The 18,410-nt window shown below is 38.9% G+C and overlaps 1 protein-coding gene across 1 annotated transcript in view; it reads right to left on the bottom strand.

The window, feature by feature from the left end:
- Positions 1 to 18,410, bottom strand: part of wdr7 (WD repeat domain 7) — a 95,539-nt gene that overhangs the window by 39,295 nt on the left and 37,834 nt on the right. The window contains exons 21-23 of the mRNA XM_085359620.1: positions 15,236 to 15,354; positions 12,364 to 12,487; positions 7,460 to 7,573 (exon numbers count right to left, since the gene is read on the bottom strand). Of these exons, the coding sequence (XP_085215746.1) occupies positions 7,460 to 7,573; positions 12,364 to 12,487; positions 15,236 to 15,354 (357 nt within the window). The remainder of the gene's footprint in view (positions 1 to 7,459; positions 7,574 to 12,363; positions 12,488 to 15,235; positions 15,355 to 18,410) is intronic.

Below are 18,410 nucleotides of genomic sequence, written 5' to 3'. Positions count from 1 at the left end.
ATTAGCAGCTAACGTTACTTCTGTTTGCTTCCCACCTGCTCAATGTGCTCACATCAACTGTACTTAAATTCATTCAAAGTCACAGTAAAGTTGTTCTTATTTACATAATTTCTTGTTTGTACTAGCTGTATAGGCATGGGTAAAGTAATGGCCTTTACTCTCACGTCACTAAAGAAAAATCATCTGTTATGCTTCCTTGGCTGTATTCACGCGTTTAAAAAACAAAACAAAAAAAACACTTGTAGAAATGTGAAAATTTAAATTAAAAAAAAAAAAAAAAAAAAAAAAAAAACAACCTCAAAATAATGCCTCAACATTTCAACGTGCCTCTAGTTGGCTCTGGAGACGAGTATCCATAAATACTGATAGTTATTATTTTTCCATCTTTCACCAAAGCATTGTTTATTTAGTATGCAGTCTATGAGAAATGGTCATATTTAATATGGAAATTGGTAGACTTTTATTGAGAATTTACATTTTAAAGTTGCCACTTTTTGTAACATTTGCCTGATTTATGCATCCTTCATTCTTGTACCTTTTCTGCATGAGGGAAAAAAAACAGTCTTGTGAGACATACAGTTTACTAGTTTTTTTCCTACTACTTCTCTAAATGGGCAGTCACTGCTCGACACAAGCAGCTGAAATCACTTTACAAAATGATACTTGTAAATATTGGCATGACATGCACTGTCAAAATCACTCATCCTCTCTTTCTCCATCCCTCCCTTTATCTACATATGGGGCCATTTCCATATAATCCGATTATACTTTCTGTGTTGTGTATTTCTGTGATGAGTGTAAGACCTCATCCTCTGAGGTGAAGCTTTAAACTGATCAATCTGATCAGTAATACCATCTGAACCTGCCCACGGGGCTGAAAACGCCACAAAAGCTGACTGTCTCTCCATCTCTCCATGTTTCTTTAGTCCTACAAATTTAAATTTTTTCAAGTTGCAGCAGATTTTTATCACTGATATTGTACATCTCACCCAGCTCAGCTCGTTTCAGGTCCATTACCAGATTTTCTTATATCAAGATCCGTCTCACCTCAGTGGGTTCACAACTTTCTCTGGAGAATACCAGTCTGAGTGACCAAGAAACATGACCATGCCGTCTATCCATTCACAACACACACACACACACACACACACACACACACACCAAGGCCAGCGCTTTATCTTTGTGACACATTCATAAACCATGACACACACACAGAGACAGTCACACACACTCGGCAGGGTGGGGTGTGTGAAGGTGGGGGAGGGTGTGTTTCACACTGTAACCAAACTTTTATGGTACCATACTGTATAATATTACAGCTTTACTACTCTGAAATAAATCTGCTGTAACATTAAAAACAAGTGAATGAAGTATCCACGCCTCTCTGGTGATAACTTTTCACTGCTCGGCTTAAGTAAATTTTAACAGCAGCCTTCAGATGCCAAGAGAGGCTGTGGTATTTGCAACACATCTTTCCTGCAGTACTGTTTCCACTCCACAGCCAGCAGAAATACATTCCTGTACATTATTAATATTTGGACTACCTTTAATACAATAATATCCTCATACACCAGCTGGGTCCCTCACTGTGTAACACAGTAGGGACACAACTGTCTGAGACAATCACCGTGTTCGGAGTGGCGGCTCGGAGCATTTATCTCCCCATAAGTTCAATCTGTTCTGAGGAGAAATGTGATCTGACCCAAACGACCTCCAGGCTCGGGTATTAGATTAGCCAGGGAGGCTGACGTTTCAGATAACCAAATCAAAACTGGGCTAATGATGCCGAGAGGTGAGGGTCAGCCTGACCTTTGACCTCTGACCTCGATCACCGCTGCTGTGGACCCGTCAAAATGGTAAGAGGACAGAAATCCCTTCATACTCTGTGTTGTCCTGACCTTCCCTCCTCATAAACAAACTCATAGAAATATTTTATGATAATAATGCAAGATCAGCTGCATGATGTATAAAACCACTTATTTAATTTTACTGAATGACTTTGACTGGGAGCAATCAGCAGGGCAAAACTGCCCAGCAGTGAAAGTGGTTCAGTGTGTGAGGAATGGAGGGTGTTGGGGCTGCGTCCACCAACAACCTTTGACCTCCCTGGGGTCATCCCCTTCATCAAAATCCATGGGTGCGCTTATTTCTCAGTAGAGGCAGACTTCCCTCTAGTGTAGAAACATGACTGTTCCAGGTTACCCACCACTGAACGACAGTGCAAAACCAAGAGAGACACCCACAGGATCTCAACACACTTAGCTGTTGATGTAAAACTATCAAATCCATGTTTTTATATAATTATAAAAATGGTATTTCAGAATTAACCCAAGATAACTGCAGGTGGGACATTCTATATTTGTGCTTTATGACAAACTAATTAGCTTACTATAATGACAGTATGTATCGAGGTTATAGTTAACTAAAACTAAAAACTAGATGTGAAAAAAAGCTTTACTTAACTAAAATAAAATAAAATAAAAAATAGACTTGAAAAAATTAGAGCTGCAAAAAATAAAAAAATAATAATAATGACAGCATTCCTGATGAGGCACTAAAGTATGTGTTTTTTGAGACTACAAAACTTTGAGTCAGCTGCTTTTAGCAAGTTTTGTGGGGTTCTCTGTACTGATTTTCCTAAATCTTGCTTCAGGGTCTGGAAACTCACAAGCTAAACTAAATTCATAAGAAAAAGTCAAAAAGACACGTTTTGAAGGACGACCTCTGCGTCAAAGATTTGGCAGTGGGACTGAAGTTGTTTGAGTCTGTGAAACTAGACTGCAGTCATTCAGGAAATAGCCAGGGCCCATAGGGCTGCCTTACACAGCATAACACAGTGAAATGTAGGAATTCTTGTATTACAATAACAACAAATGACCTTACTCTAATTGTTTAGATTCTTGGGCATGTTTTCCCACCAAAATGCCATGCCATCAGAGATTTAATGAACTAAATTCGAGTGTGTTGAGAGAGAGGGGAGGAAGAGGAGGCTGTGGATCCTAATGACATCCCCTGACACTGCAACGGACATAATTACAGGTTTGTGTGTGTGTGTGTGTGTGTGTGTGTGTGTGTGTGTGTGTGTGTGTGTGTGGGGCTGCGGCACTGAGCAACAAATGTTCTCACCTGCACATCCTGGTGTGTGTACATGTTGGTGTTTGTGTGTGCAAGTGTGTGACAGCAGACTGATGTGATGAGTCTATCGCCGTGGAAACAGCCTGCAGCCAAGTGATTTTGCTGCTGTAGACATCTCTGTCTTCTCCCCTTTGTCTCGTCCACTTCTCTTTTTTCCCCTTCACTCGTTTCATTTGCTTCACATTTTCTCCTAGCAAATCCAAAACATGACGAAAACCTCGAGTTCCCACAACATCAAATGGCTATTTCTGTCTATACAAAACACAAAAACTCTATAATAAAACAATAAAACCCACAAAATCATCTTACTAAGTATCTGAAGTAAAATGTAATATTGCACATGCCCATGTGCAATATTACATTTTTTCCTGACATGAGCTAAACAATTACAGTACCACTGCTCACCATAAAGCTCCATATAAAGCTGTAAGACTGAACATAAAAACACTGCACATTAAGAGAGTATGTGTTAGTGTAAGTGTAGTCTGTATGTGCATGAACAGCTCTGATGGTTGATGGGATGAGCCTAAATTAATCCTAATTACATCTTCAGTCTGCCTTAAACCGTTTGTTCCCCTCTCTGGGCTCTGTATGATGTCACACAGAGCAGATATTCACTGAATGGTCACCTTGGGGACACAGCTCAATTGCAAATATGTAAAATATGCTGGAGCTAAAACCGATAACACAAACAGAAGATGAATTAGAGGGCTGCACTGAGTTCTACTATAAGATGGATAAAGGAATAATTCAAACTACTCTGGTAGAGTCAAAGTATAAAAACATAGAGATGGAAATAAGCGTCACAGAGTGAAATCAGCAGTGCAGCTCCATCGAGTTAGTGTCATGTTTTGGGTTTTTTTGTAAAAGTTTCGTGAAGCTGCACAGAGCACACGAGGAAAACAGGAAGTCATGGACAGAAATGACAGACCGCATGCAGACAAAATGTTCCACTCTGTGCAGACTCACAATTTGTGAATTCTTGAGGTAAAACCCGTTTGCCAACTTTTAACATGAAGCAACGGAAATCATACACACATGTAGGGCTGTTCGATATAATGAAATATATCGGATGACGATATAAAAACATCTATCATTTTGTTTTACGCTATCGTTTGTTTCGTGGTGTCGCAAAATAAACTGTTTACGGCAATATTTTTTCATCGTTTTGATGGTCACTGTAGTGGCTATATTAATTTCTCTTATAATCCTTATCTTTATAATCTCTTCTGCTATTTGCATGTTCTTTACTGTAAATTCCTAAGTTAATTTGTAAATTTTTGTAGTAAATTGTAAATATTGTAGAACTTTTCTTCTGTCATTTAATGGTCGGGCATTGTACAGCTACAAGCATTTCACCCCCATGTCATACTGTGTATGGTTGTGTGTGTGTGACAAATAAAATTTGAATTTGAATTTTGAATTTGAATTTGAATTTAAGTTCTCTCTTTCTCTTATATTTAATATGACCACACTACTGACAGACAAGCGCCTGTTTTTATGTGAAGTCTTTAGCAACAACGACAGTAAAACCATCGCGTGTCCGCTTGTTTATTTTCCACATAAACCTTTCACAATAAAGCTCAAGATCCTTTTGAGACGTTTCAAAAGAAACTGAATCACGTGAAAGAGTATGCAGAGTAGTTACGAATGAGAAGCAAAAAAGAGCCATCAGGTGTTAAAAAATAAACCTCAGACTCAAACGTTAGAACAGGCTTTTCCCCGCAGCATGCTGTGTAATAAATACTCAAAGAAAACTGCGGCTGTTACAACTTATGTCTAAAAATATTCAGTTTCATGCATCGGTTAAGACGCTCAACTCCAGGTACACGACGCTCAGCTGGAAACACTTCACGCAAGTCGAGCTGCCCGAGATTCACAGAATTTACAGAAAATGTTACATTTTTGTGATTTATATCGTTATCGGACAATGGATGTATATGATTATATCGGGATATGAGATTTTGGTCTCATCGCACAGCCCTACACACATCATTTTTCATATGAACCCATTCAAATTATAACTGCAATTTCAGTACATGGTAATGTTAAATACCGTGTAGAAATCCAAGTAGTGAGTTTATATACACTGAAAATATTTATATGACAGGTTTCCAAATGGAGAGTGCGTTCATTCATAACAATGTTAAAAAGTTCAATTATAAAAACCAAAAAAGAAACAAAGAGGCAAAAGTTCTTCCTCCACAGAAGAATAAGGTTCAGGTTGCTCTGTGTTTGAGGTTTCTGCTAACAGATTTAATCCTGCAGAGACCGAATGAAAAGAGAAAAAAAAAACAACCCACAGCTGTCAATAAGAGAAAAACGAGCTGAGAGAAATGATAAATTGTCAGACACATCTGTGATATTGACTGGTCTGAGAGAAGGATGGAGGATGGAGGGAAGAGGAAAAAAGGTGGTGCAGACAGTGAGACAGCGTTAGGCACTGGGTTTTTTTCTTTATTACAGAAATGAATGTCTTTAAAATATTTAGACAAATGAGTCAATCCTGCTTTATTGTTCTGTGATTCTGGATGCAAAAACTGCTGATGTGTAGGAAGAAAAATAGAAATGCAGTGCTTAAATGTGTTTATCTTAGAGTGGAGAATCGTTCTATGTGTGTGTCTGTCACAGTTAAACATTCAGGGTATATGTGGCAAGGATAAATGGACTGGAAAGTGTGTGCATGTGTGTTTTTCTACCTGTACTGCAGGTGTGAGTTGTTTCCTGGGGAGAAGTGCTTCTCACCTTACTGTGTGTGTGTGTGTGTGTGTGTGTGTGTGTGTGTGTGTGTGTGTGTGTGCTACACTGAACTGCTTTTAACACCATGCAGGTCACAGTACACGGGTATTACATGCAGGCATTGATTAGGACATGCGTGCACACAAACACTAATGCTTATCCTCCACTCAGAGTCAGCAGAGCAAAACACCTGAATTCAGCTGGAGATAAATAATAAATGACTTCTTCATGTTTTTTTGGAATCAAACCAGATGAGACTTCTCAGGTCACGGAGGGGAAAAATGAGCCCTTAATTGTAATCCTCAAACACCGGAGAGGTTCACGAAGAACAGAAGAAAGTCTGAAGAGGTTAAAGCTACAGCATCGTATGAAATGGGTTTCAGCTTGTGATCATGGGACAAAGCAGGGATGCTTCAAGAGACTTGAATTTCCTTGTCAAATATTGCGTGGGTATTTGCTGAAATTTTAATCTGCACACACAAGATTCACATTAGATTGCAGAGTGTGGTCACTGTTCTTTCTTTCCTTGGAGGTCAGCATCCACACGGCAACTCGTTGGCTGATTATGGCTGACTTCACATCACAGAGAGATAGCTAGGCTGCTGGTTTTTTAGGACAGTGTTCAGAGTTTTGCTCAGAAAGCAGCTGGACGTTCTAGACAAAACTGTCACTGCCTTCTAAACTACGACTGCAGCAATATGCTAGTGACCAAAGGAATAAACGGTAGATGCACTTGGTCTTATACAGTCCTGTTCTACTCTAATTGAGCCCTCATGCCAATGAACGAATTGCAGAGCATAGTGGTGTTCAGTATCATGCCCAAGGATACTGTGGCATGCAGAGATTGAACCACCAACCCTCCAGTTACTAGATGACCCTCCTCTTCCTTCCTGAGCCCAATGCAGTCTCATGACCAGTGGTTGCCAGATGATTGCAGACCAGTCGTACCTGTGCAACTGGATCCTGATCCACTTTATTCAACATTGTCACTACACATGACTGCAAAACCTCAATAAGTAGCTGAGCAGTAGTAACTTTCCTTCTTTCTTTTTCTCTCATCTATATCATTTGGCTAAGAATTACACTTTGGATCTCTGCGTTTAAATAAATGAATGGCCTGGTCTTCACAATTCACAAAAAAACCCAACAAGCGAGGCCGCGAAAGGTGAACTGCGATATAGTGAGGGAACACTGTACCCTGTGTGTACCCACTTAAATAGACGCAGTAGGCTATTATTAAAATCATTAACTTCTACAGTTACAAAGCCCATCACATCAAAAATTGGAAACCTGGCCCACTCCCAGTATACCATAAGAAAAATGAGCTTTACCAACTAAAATTTCTGGTTCCAGCTAGCAGTGAAAGCATTCAAAGCATTTATTTTTAGATGTTTACAGTCAGTCTAAGGCAACTTGATGAGTGTGGGAACAACCAATTCAAACCACGACCAACCAAGTTGCAGCTCTACAGTTTCTATTATTTACTCCTGAGATGGGTAAAAAAAACAAAAAAACAAAGAATACCAAAGAAGTGTGCGTACTTTAATCCTATTTTCCCTGCTTAGAAAGAAATTTGTGCTCTTACCTGCTGTGATGTCATCATCAGTGACATCCATTTCCTCCTCAGGAGCCTTGGTTTCTACTGGCTGAGCCTCTGGTGGCGGCAGGGCTGGAGGGGGAGTGTCGGTGGTTGTTCCAGCTGAGGAGAAAGAGACAAAACGGTTCAGTGCAGTCCGTCCAACGAGCACAACCCAGGTTACTATTATAGATATAATTTACACATCTCCCCTCAGTGCATCATAGCAATTATAAAGTGCATGCAGTTCGATAATTTAACCATTAAAAACTACCCCACTGGATTCAGAAAAAAATGTTTATATTAAATTTAGGCAGTAAAAAGTACCCCAGTAGAATGTAGTTTACGGCTCAAATCTTTTAGATTAAGCCAATAAGATAAATTTGTCAATAAAATTTACTGTGACAGATTTAAGTAATAAAAACTACTCTGATAGATTTACACAGAAAAACTATGCAATTACTCAGTAAAAACTACGCAGATAGATTTAAGCAGTAAACCAAACCCTATTAGATGTAGTCAATAATAACTACACCACTAGATTTAATCAATAAAAACTACTTTGACAGAAACCAGTTGAATTAAGTTAGTTTCATGTCTGTGAACGTGACCGAACAGGTTATTCGTGACCATTTCACATTGTGCCATGAGATCAGGCTCACTGATGTCACCGACCATCAGCGTAATGGTTTGAATGTCTGTATGTCAGGATGCTCTCCACTGCGAGTTTCTGTTCTGGTCCTCATTGTTGTTATGATCAAGTTAACTGCTCTGGTTAAGCAGCAAATAAAGGCTTATTGGACGTCCTCGTATAAGCAGAATGAATAGAAACACATGGACACACACAAGGACAGGGACACGCTTTTATTTAGCGTTTTCATTTAGCTCTTATCTCTCTGTTGGCAATTAAGAGTGGCTTTTCATTAGCGGCCGGCACTAATGAATGACACTGTGCTAATGAATGAAGCAGCTTAAGGTAACAGAGTCGGCACAGGGCTAATCTCTGGGAAAACAGCCTGCTTAATGAATTAAGAACCACAAAACGCTTATCAAAAACGAAGAAAGCAAAAACAAAGAAATATATTCCTCTTCCTTTTTTTTAAAGAAAAAAAAATGTAATTAACAAAAAAAGAAAAAGTTAAATGGCACAGTTTCATAAGGCTTCTTCAGTACACCAATAAAATTAACTGTAATTACACTGTGTGTAATTACATTGATTAATCCAGGTTAACATGTGCTTCATGTTCCAATTAACCTGCTCACACACACAGCTGACAGCTCAACATAATGACTTCGTATCACACACCCACACACACACACACACACGGTGACAGAAGGCCAATACACAGCCCGGCAGTTGATTACCTGTCTCTGACATTAAAGTGATAAAAACTTAATTGGATTTAATTAAAACATAACTGATGTTTTACTGTGAATGAACAAAAGGCCTGCGGAGAGCGAAAAAAAACAAAAACAACCCTCGCTTCAGTTTCTATTTGCATGTTTCCCTCTCTGAGCAGGCGGTTTCACGCCACAGATAATGGTGGTTACATCCATCTTTTATATACAGTCTGTGACCCTCGAGGCTGCTGCTTGGCCTGAAGGTGGCCCAGTTCTCGTGTTCTGCATCTCCAGCACACACATCGTGCACACCAGCTGGGCTATAACCTCCAACTTAACTGTCCTGGTTGGAAGAATGAAAATGAGAGATACAAGAGCTGAGGGAGAAGAAGAAAGAGGAGGAGAGGGAAGTGGAGGAGGGGTGGCGAAGGAGGGGAGGAAAAGGAGGGGAGAAGAAGGAGGGGAGGAGAAGGAGGCGTTCTGCCCTGCTCCAAGGTCAAGCTTGTCATGTCAGCCATGACACATTGCTCCCAGCATGCCTTGTTAACCTCCAGGACCTCCTCCTCCTTGTCCTCCTTCTCTTCGTTTCTTCTGACTGTTGCTCCCTGTATTCATGTTTGAGACCCACACTTCCTGTTCTTCTCCTGTTTCCCAACCTCTACTGCTCTTTCACTATAGTTTTAAATCATCAGGAGAGATTCATCTAAAAGGAGGACTCACATAAGGATGACTGGAATATTTTTAGTTCAGATCGGTCTTATATAAGATGATGCAAGGGAGTTTCATCTTCAGCCTCTATTGTTGTACTGTAGTCCTGATATTTTAACTTTGCACTACAATGTTTCTGCTTGCTTGATTCTGTGTTTTAGACATAAGAAGAAAAGGAAGAGAGGAAAAAAGGTTTGAAGAGATGAGAGATGAAGAGAAATGGAATGGATGATTGAGGCACTAAAACCTACTCCAGTAAATTTAGGAACTACTATGTCAGATTTAGTCGATAAAGACTACTCCATTAGATTAAGGGACTGAAAACTACTCTTAGATTTAGGAAGTAAAAACTACTCTTTACTTCCTAAGTCTAATTGAGTAATCTGTTAGATTTAGGAAGTAAAGACTACTCCGTTAGATTATGGGACTAAAAACCACTCACTACTCACTAAATCTAACCAAGCTGCTACTTGGTTAGATTTAGGCAATATTACTGACCATCTTTAGGGACTAAAAATTTGTGAATTACATGTAGGAAACGATCATGATTTTTGATGATTTTTAGACACTTTCATGCTCTTGAACATGAAGAAACAGGGTTTTCAGTGTGACTATTTACAGAAAAGCTGGGAAAAATGTGTAGGAAAGGATGAAGGAAAAAAGGGAAGACGCAAGAAAGAGGGGGGAGAGGGAGACTTTGAACAGCAGGTTGATTGGAGTTTAAAAAAAAAGTAACAATCTGGATGTTCGAGGTAGACTGAGAAGCAACAACGGAGAAAAGCAAGAGAGAAAAGGGGGAAACAGAGTGCTCTTCAGTGATCAAAGAAACAGCTGCTTCACATATCCACCATTTGACCCTGAAAATTGGAACAAGGAACAAAGCTCAGGGACTTTGGTTAATGAAGTGTGTGTGAATATGAGAGGTAGGTGTGTGTGTGTGTGTGTGTGTGTGTGTGTGTGTGTGTGTGGTCCCTCAGTACCCTGCCTCACAGCTCCTGTAGCTATGAAAGACCTGTTTTCAGTTTTTGTTTTGTTTGTTTGTTTTAATTGTTAACAGCAGCTTTGCCACTCATGGCTTTCCAGATATAACCAGACCTCCCGTCTGCAGGTAAACAGCTCCATGCAGCCACTTTCTGATGATAAAACTACTTTCCCAAAACAATGTGCTGCTCCACACCATCACAGCAGTGATGATGGAGACTCTGTGGACAGTTCATTTCTTCCTCTGAGTGGAGGTTAACAGCCCCTGTTTTCTCCGTGTTAAAGCCTTTTAAACACTTCCAGGAGAGCTGAAAGGTCAGGCACGGCTGCTGCTGTTTGTGTGTGTGTTGTCAAGTTGGCTCCCTGCTGCGACGGAGGGACTCGGCTCAGTGACATTTCCTCTGCACTTAAGCCTAACAGATAAATACAGGCGACTCTCTACCACACTGGTCAGATAGCACAGGTCTCACTAAAGGTCTCATCCCACCCTCGTGCACTCTGACAGTTTGGTCAGAAACATACACACGAGTAACCTACTGAGATAATTTTCATGGTAGGGGTGGTCATAGCCATCCAAATAGCAATAACATGGATAGTAGCTGATATTGTCAGCTACTATCGTGTCCTCTCGTTTCCAAAATAGTTAGATTTTTGTCTCTAGGACAAACGGTAAACGACTTATGGTAATTGATGAAAAACACTCAGACCCAAATTTCTGAGATGTGTTTTGCTGAAGGTGCTGGTCAGCATCTTTACATCTTTACTAACAGTAGAAAATCATTTAATCAGTTAATCAATGGGTTTTGTGCAGAGAAAAAAGTTTGGGTTTTAAGTTGCGGTAATTACTGTAAACCAAAGACTGATCCAAGAAGAGCCTCAGGGTTCAGAGGACGTCTCCAGAGGATTCAAACACATCTCCGACTGTCCCCTGGAGATCCAGGATTTCCAGGACCAGCAGGAGTCATCTTTCTGCCTTTTCCAGTCCTGCTATGCAGCACACAGCTCAAATTCAATGACCCTTTAACCTCCTTTTCCACCCGCCTCCATTCTCCCTCATCCCTGGAGGTCACCAGTCCATCACTCCCCTACACATAGGCACCACCCCTGCCTGCGGTACTGCTGTGGTAACACAACACTGACCGGTGCCCGTTTCCACGGCAACTGTTCCCCCGAGAAACCCTTAGCATCCTCAGCAACCACAGGGCGACTCCTGAACACACACACACACACACACACACACACACTGCATTTTAGAGCGCCGTTTCTAGTAAAAGAACGTAGAGATTCACCTTTCTTCCCATCAGCAGGTCTAACTATAGACAGAGAGGGAGACCAGGGAATAGACAGAGCCGGAGACAGAGTGGCAAAGCAAGAGAGACGGCGGTAAAGAGAGATGGCACTGACAGCTGCAGAAAGAAATCACCAATCAGAGTGGTTTGTGCGCCGCTATTGTGAGATATTCGTTAAAAATTTAGATGAGCTGGACAATGCTATACACGGCTTTAAAAGTCATCTTAACATATTAACAAGACTAAAAAAAAAAGAAAAAAGAAACTGAGGTTGGTCCTTGGTTCAGCCTCCAAGTTCATTTTGTCTGAAACAGGCTACTTTAGCTTCCTTATAGTTCTCTACGACATTACAGAGAGCCAAGAGTGAAGGAGACGGAATACCTTTATTTCCCTTTTTTGTTTTTAGAAATTCTGCTAGGAAACTGCTGTGGATATTTTTTTAGTAGTAGTTTAGTAGTAAAATTGGTAGTAGTACTAATTTTTTAGTAGTAGTAACCAATACAGATACAAATACCTTGAACTTATAAAGGCACCTTATAAAAGGGACCGCATCATATCACGATTGATTTGATTAGCACACAAAGTGATACTTACGGGAGCTGACTGTGTCGACATACTGGGGCAGGTATGGAGCCCACATGTCAATGGTTTCTTTGCGTCCTGACTGGCCGATCCTCCTCAGTTCAGCCAAGAGAAGAGCTTGGGCTGCTTCTCGTACCTGAAACCACAAACACACTAAATCACTGTGAATTAAAAACAATATCACATGTTATTATTTACCGTATTTTCCGCACTATAAAGCACACTTAAAATCCTTTAATTTTCTCAAAAATCGACAGTGCGCCTTATAATCCTGTGCGCCTTGTGTATGAATTCTGGTTGACTTGACCTCGAACAGATTTTATGTAGCACACGGCGCTCAAACATCTGTCAAAAAAATGTTTTAGTACGACTTTGGTAAGCTATGAAGCCGCACCGCTTGATGGATTGTCGGAGCATTACAACTACCATAGTCAGGAGCCTTGCAGAGTAATCTGGGTCCAAAACTCCGTCTGCTTCAGGTCCCAAAGTCAAATGAACACTGTGGCATCACTGAGAGTTAAAAACTGTCTAAATTTTTCATCTTTACTAAAATGATCAGCGTTGCTGCTTTACCAAGTGTAGCAATTAAGCTTAACATTCAGGCATGAAAACATAATTTATTAAATTAAACGGAGTTAGCAGGAAGTAGTTTCCACCTAAACATGATATAGCATGTTCTGACTGAGAGATTTCTGAAAGATTCAAACGTACAGCTCTGCTATCACTTCCAACATAAATGAAGACAGGAAACTAAACAGCAGTGACGTTTGTAGGGTTACTGAAGTTGGGCTAGCTGGTATATAATGATGTGCTATGTGATCGCTAGTGACACAGCTATGTTAGCATAGCATAAACAGTGAAGCTGGAGGATGAATGCTAACTTTTTTCCACTTGATAAAAGTTAACATGAGGGTTTCTTATGGTTAGGGACAAATGTAATCGCATGGCAGGATGCTGTAAACGGACCAAACTTCAGTCAGGAGAACAACTGAGATTATTCATCCACAATACGAGGTTAGTCATTAATATACTGCAACAACATGGGAATAGAGCAGCTGCGTGAGAATTCAACATTAATGAATCAAAGGTACGGAAGTGGAGGAAGCAGGAAGAATGAGTTTAATAAAGTTTGACTTATCTGACTGTTTTGTTTCGCTTAATGCGCCCATGCACATTAATATTGATCAAATCAAATCTATTTATTTATATAGCACTTTTCACAGGATAAAAACCACAAAGTGCTTCACAGTAAAATCTCTTACGAAAAAAAAAAAAAAAAGATTCCTTCTGTCATTATATCTAATACACTCTTAGTGAGAAAGCAGAAACAGAGTCAAAATGTAACCAGTGACCTCAATGTGGACGAGATGGGCATTTTAACCACCACATCAAACCTGCTGCTTTGAGTTACACAATACTTTTTACTAGATCCTGATTTCTGTGTGGATGAACTGTTGCATAAATTAATATAATTAATGACATAAGAACATTTTAAAATATAGATATGACAAACACAAATAGAGCCATTAAAAGTAAAGATTCATAGATGACCAACTCCACTCCATTCAAAGTTTAAAGTGGTCCAAATGGCACCAACCCCAGGATGTGTAGGGATGCCTGTCAATAAAAATGGCCACACCCCTAAATTTAAGTCTTAATAAAAATCCAGTTGGATGAGTTATTAAGAAAAATTCACACCCTGTAATGTTTTTTTATGAAGGGAAAACTGAACAAAATTTATGTCTGTATCAGGCTATAAACAGCTTTATTTATGCTGTAAAGCTGGATTTTTAAACATGGGAGTCTATGCAACCAGAGATGAGCAGTAATGTGTTACTGTAATCCAATTACTTTTTTCAAGTAATGAAAAAGTAAACAGTAATTAGATTACTGTTGCTTTCCCGTAAGCACGCTGCATTACTAAACTGTGATTTTGTTTGTGAGTGTCTCATGACAATGATGTACGAGCGTGCGGCGTCCGTGGCAGCAACAGATATGTGTAGATCAACAATGGATAATATGGAGTGCGGGAGAGAGTACGACCGTGCAGAGTTTAAGCTTGGAAGTACTGACATTACTTTGAGCTTGACCCGTAAAAAGTGACAAAACCACTAGCGTCCGCTCTACACTCTGCGTGGTAAGAAAACTTATTTCTACAGCAAAAAATTTAACTTCAAATCTAAGCAAGCACCTAGCACGCTGCCACGGGAATGTGAAATTCACAGAAACACTGCTGTGGTACCGGGAAAACCTGCACCGGTCCCACTCCTGCTAAACAGGAGAAAAATAGATTTAAGAGCGATAGGACTTAGTACTACTGAATCTTTGATTTTATTTAATTTTTGCTGTGTTTTATTTGCATCTATTTGAAAGGGTGAGTGTAAGCATTTAAAAAAATTTTATTTTATATGTTGGAATATGTTTAAATGTTAAACAAATTTCTTCAAATCAAAGACTGCTGCATATAATTTAATTTTTGATTATGCAATGTGCATAAAGTTAAAAGGTTAAAACTAATTAAAAAAGCCTTTAAAATAGACTTTTTCATTTGGTTCACTTTTATACGATAGATTATGCAGAAAAGCCAATTGCTTTATTACTTATTCAGGTTGTGTATCATGTTTTTTTTTTAAAGTAACTATGTAATAAAGTAACTAATTACTTTTGAAAATAAGTACTCAGCAAAGTAACTGGATTACTTTCTTGGAGAAGTAATAATTAGTAACTCATTACTATTTTGAAGTAACTTGACCAAAACTGATGGCGACTGACTCACTTTTTTTTTTAGCTTGCCTCAAGTGGCCGTTAGAGGAATTGCAGTTTTTTTTTGTTTGTTTGTTTTTTCAATTTTGACTCAATTTTTCCTTGATGGCATCATACATACCTCCAGACAGCGGTCCTGCCATCTCCTCGCCAGCATCTCCAGCAGTGGCGGTCTGAACTTGTCCAAGCCAAGTAGGTCAGGGAGCATCACGCAGTGCATGGCCGCCAGCTGGCTCCATCCTGCACAAACAATCACAACCACACACACACACACCAACACATTTTACACAAACAGTCAGAAAAACTACAAGAACAAGTTAAAGTCTCTCTAATGCTATTGCTGTCAAATAGAAACACGGTTTTTAATGCAGTGCCTTGAAAAGGTATCCATACCCCTTCGAACTTTTCCACATTTTGTCAACCATGAACTTGAATGTATTTTATTGTGATTTTGTGTAACAGACAAACGCAAGGCATGGAATGGAGTGTATGTGTTCACAGTCGCTCTCCATCCAATCTGACTGTACTGGAGCTATTTTGCAAAGAAGAATGGGCAAATTGCACTCTAGATGTTCAAAGCTGGTGGCGACATACCTCAAAAGACTTGCAGCTGTAATTGTAGTGACAGATAGTTTGAGAAAGTATCGACTCAGGGGGCTGAATACAAATGCACAATATGAACAGATGCCCCCGATCCAGTGTTGTGTTTGTGTATCACACAAAATCCCAGTTAAGTACTTTTAAGTTTGTTGTTGTAACATAACAAAATGGAAAAGTTCAAGGGGTTACTAGGTTTTTGAAAGCCTTGAAAGTAATTTTTTTTTTCTTGTTGTTGTTGTCGTCATTTTAAATCGTGGCCAAAAAACAAACTTCAGTGTCTTCTTGAGTCATCCTTGCAGAGAAAGAACATACTTAACTCACCATTTTAGTCTTTAAAAGTACATTAAAAAGTATTTTTAAAAACTTGTTTCCATGTGACAGCACTGACTTCCAAAGGAAAGAAAGAAAGACAAAAAAAATAAAAATCACAGTAACAACAGTCAAACACGGGATGAGAATATTATCGACAACATTATCTGCAGTCTTGGTTAGAGCAAACAAAATTTTTTCTGCTAACCAGAGTCTGTCTGATGGAGTAAACAACAGGTATACAAAAGCCTTGTCACGATACCTTGGCATGATGAATTTAAGTGTGTGTTCTCAGCTACATGTGGGTTTTTACTTGATAACAAAAAGAAACACTGAAGGCTTTCACAATAAATGGCAGACACTAAAACGCTCCGTTTCTCAGTTGTGTGACAAAAACATTCAAAATGTCTTGGTATCGCTTTATAAGGGCTCAAAACAATGGCATATATTCATATTTCTGACCATACACCAAAGATATACACATCACCTCTTACTCATCTGTGACTTTAACTTTTTATTTGCAGATACTCAACATAAATCAAGCACCTTAATCACATATATTGGATTAATATATGGTTTCTGGACATGATGCATGTCTATGAAATGCACTTGTGTGATGGAGACTGAATGGCTGTTAGGCAGGAAAGAAATTTCATACAAATTTCTTTGCTGGGGGAACCGTATAAACTTACCTCCACCAATGAAATATCCAGATATTACAGAAAAAATAAAACGTTATTACAGAAATACTATGTAGAGGTTGACAGACTAAAGATTTCATCATATGTGACAGATATATTATAATAACTATTTTGTTTATAACATAGGAAATCAAAGCAATCAGAATCAGTCAACCTCCACATACAAATATGAATCGCTGCCTTGCAAAAACTGCAGAAATTTGAATCAATTCTAGTTCCCAAAATAAAATTTTACTCCTGTTTTTTTTTTTTTTTTTGGTTAGTTTGTTTTTTAAAATCAGACTGAACTTTGGCTTGAGGATTCATTTGGTTAACAAAGAAGCATAAGCTGCTCCAGGACTGTACTCACAGGCAGCTGGCAGCATCCATTTCATATATGAGTCCTATTAAAAAGGTCAACAGCAACAACAAACAACCTCCAAAAACAATCTCCATTAACGAGTTTGTTGGTTTGTTGACAACCAATGAACTTTTGGAACAAAGCTATGCTCATCAAGGTCCCCTCCTTGTCATGGACCAGTCAGAAAATCAAATGGTGCAGAACTAACTTATATTTGAAGAACAACGAGAGAAGTGCCAAAAAATTTGAATTGTTACCTGGAGGGAATGAAGAGGAACCTGTTAATGTTTACAAGAAGAGACCAGAGTAAAAATTGTTTTGTTTTTTTCCTAAAGGGTTTTTATTTCAATAACGTATTGGATATGCTGCTTTTAGTTTTATTTAGGTTGCATTAGTTGGGTTTATGGGCTTCGTGTTACCACAACCACCTTCTAGGTGAACTGCTGCCGACAGGACAAGCTTCAGGACAAATCAGGAACAAAGCTGTGGAAGTCCAATGAAAGTTAGAGAGTGAGTGAGTGAGTGAGTGAGTGAGTGAGTGAGTGAGTGAGTGAGTGAGTGAGTGTGTGTGTGTGTGTGTGTGTGTGTGGGTGGGTGGTGTCACTTTGTTCTCTGTTAACTGTATCTACTATCTACTACAACAACTACTAGTGTAGTGTTAATTTGTTTTGCTATTACTGCAACTGCATATTATAGTACTTATAAACAGCATAAAAGCAACAAAGGAAGAAATTAGTTTTTGCAGGGCAGCGTTTCTGACTAAACAGCTATTGAAATAAAAAAATATATATATATTCCTACATGTACTGAGAAAGAATGTGACACTGTGAGCATGCTTGCTGTCTCCCATTTGTTTTAGTGTACAAAAAAGTTAATTAGCTTTGAAAAGGAACTTGTATTCCCTTGAATTCCCTTAGACATCACAAATAATCTTTGAAAAACAAACAAAAGAACACATTCATCATATGTGTGGGAGTGAGAGCAAGCCTCCATGGTGAAATCCAAAATCCTGTTTTTTAGAAAAAACAACAAAAAAGGTTCATACAAGAAGGAAAGGAAGGAGAGCAGTAGGCTCTGACACCAGAGAAACTCCAACCACAAGTCCATGTAAAAAAGAAGCCTTAAAATCAATAATGCAAAATTTTAGTTAGCTTTCAGTTCTCTGTGTTTTTTTGTTTGTTTTTAAACGCAATTTTCCATATTGCATCTGTTTAAAAATAAATAAATTTTTAAAAAAAATTAAATAAAAAAAAACAAAAACAAAAAACAGTGAGGTGGGTGTGCTGGTGTGCATTTTGCTTTCCTTTTTGATTTTTTTGTTTGTTTGGGTTTGTTTTGTTTTTTTA

Source organism: Diplotaxodon limnothrissa, linkage group LG7 (genome assembly GCF_057381915.1).
Source record: "Diplotaxodon limnothrissa isolate DT_005_m linkage group LG7, D_limnothrissa_male_GT1.1, whole genome shotgun sequence".
Taxonomy (NCBI): domain Eukaryota; kingdom Metazoa; phylum Chordata; class Actinopteri; order Cichliformes; family Cichlidae; genus Diplotaxodon; species Diplotaxodon limnothrissa.
This window is presented reverse-complemented; position numbering and strand designations above follow the sequence as displayed.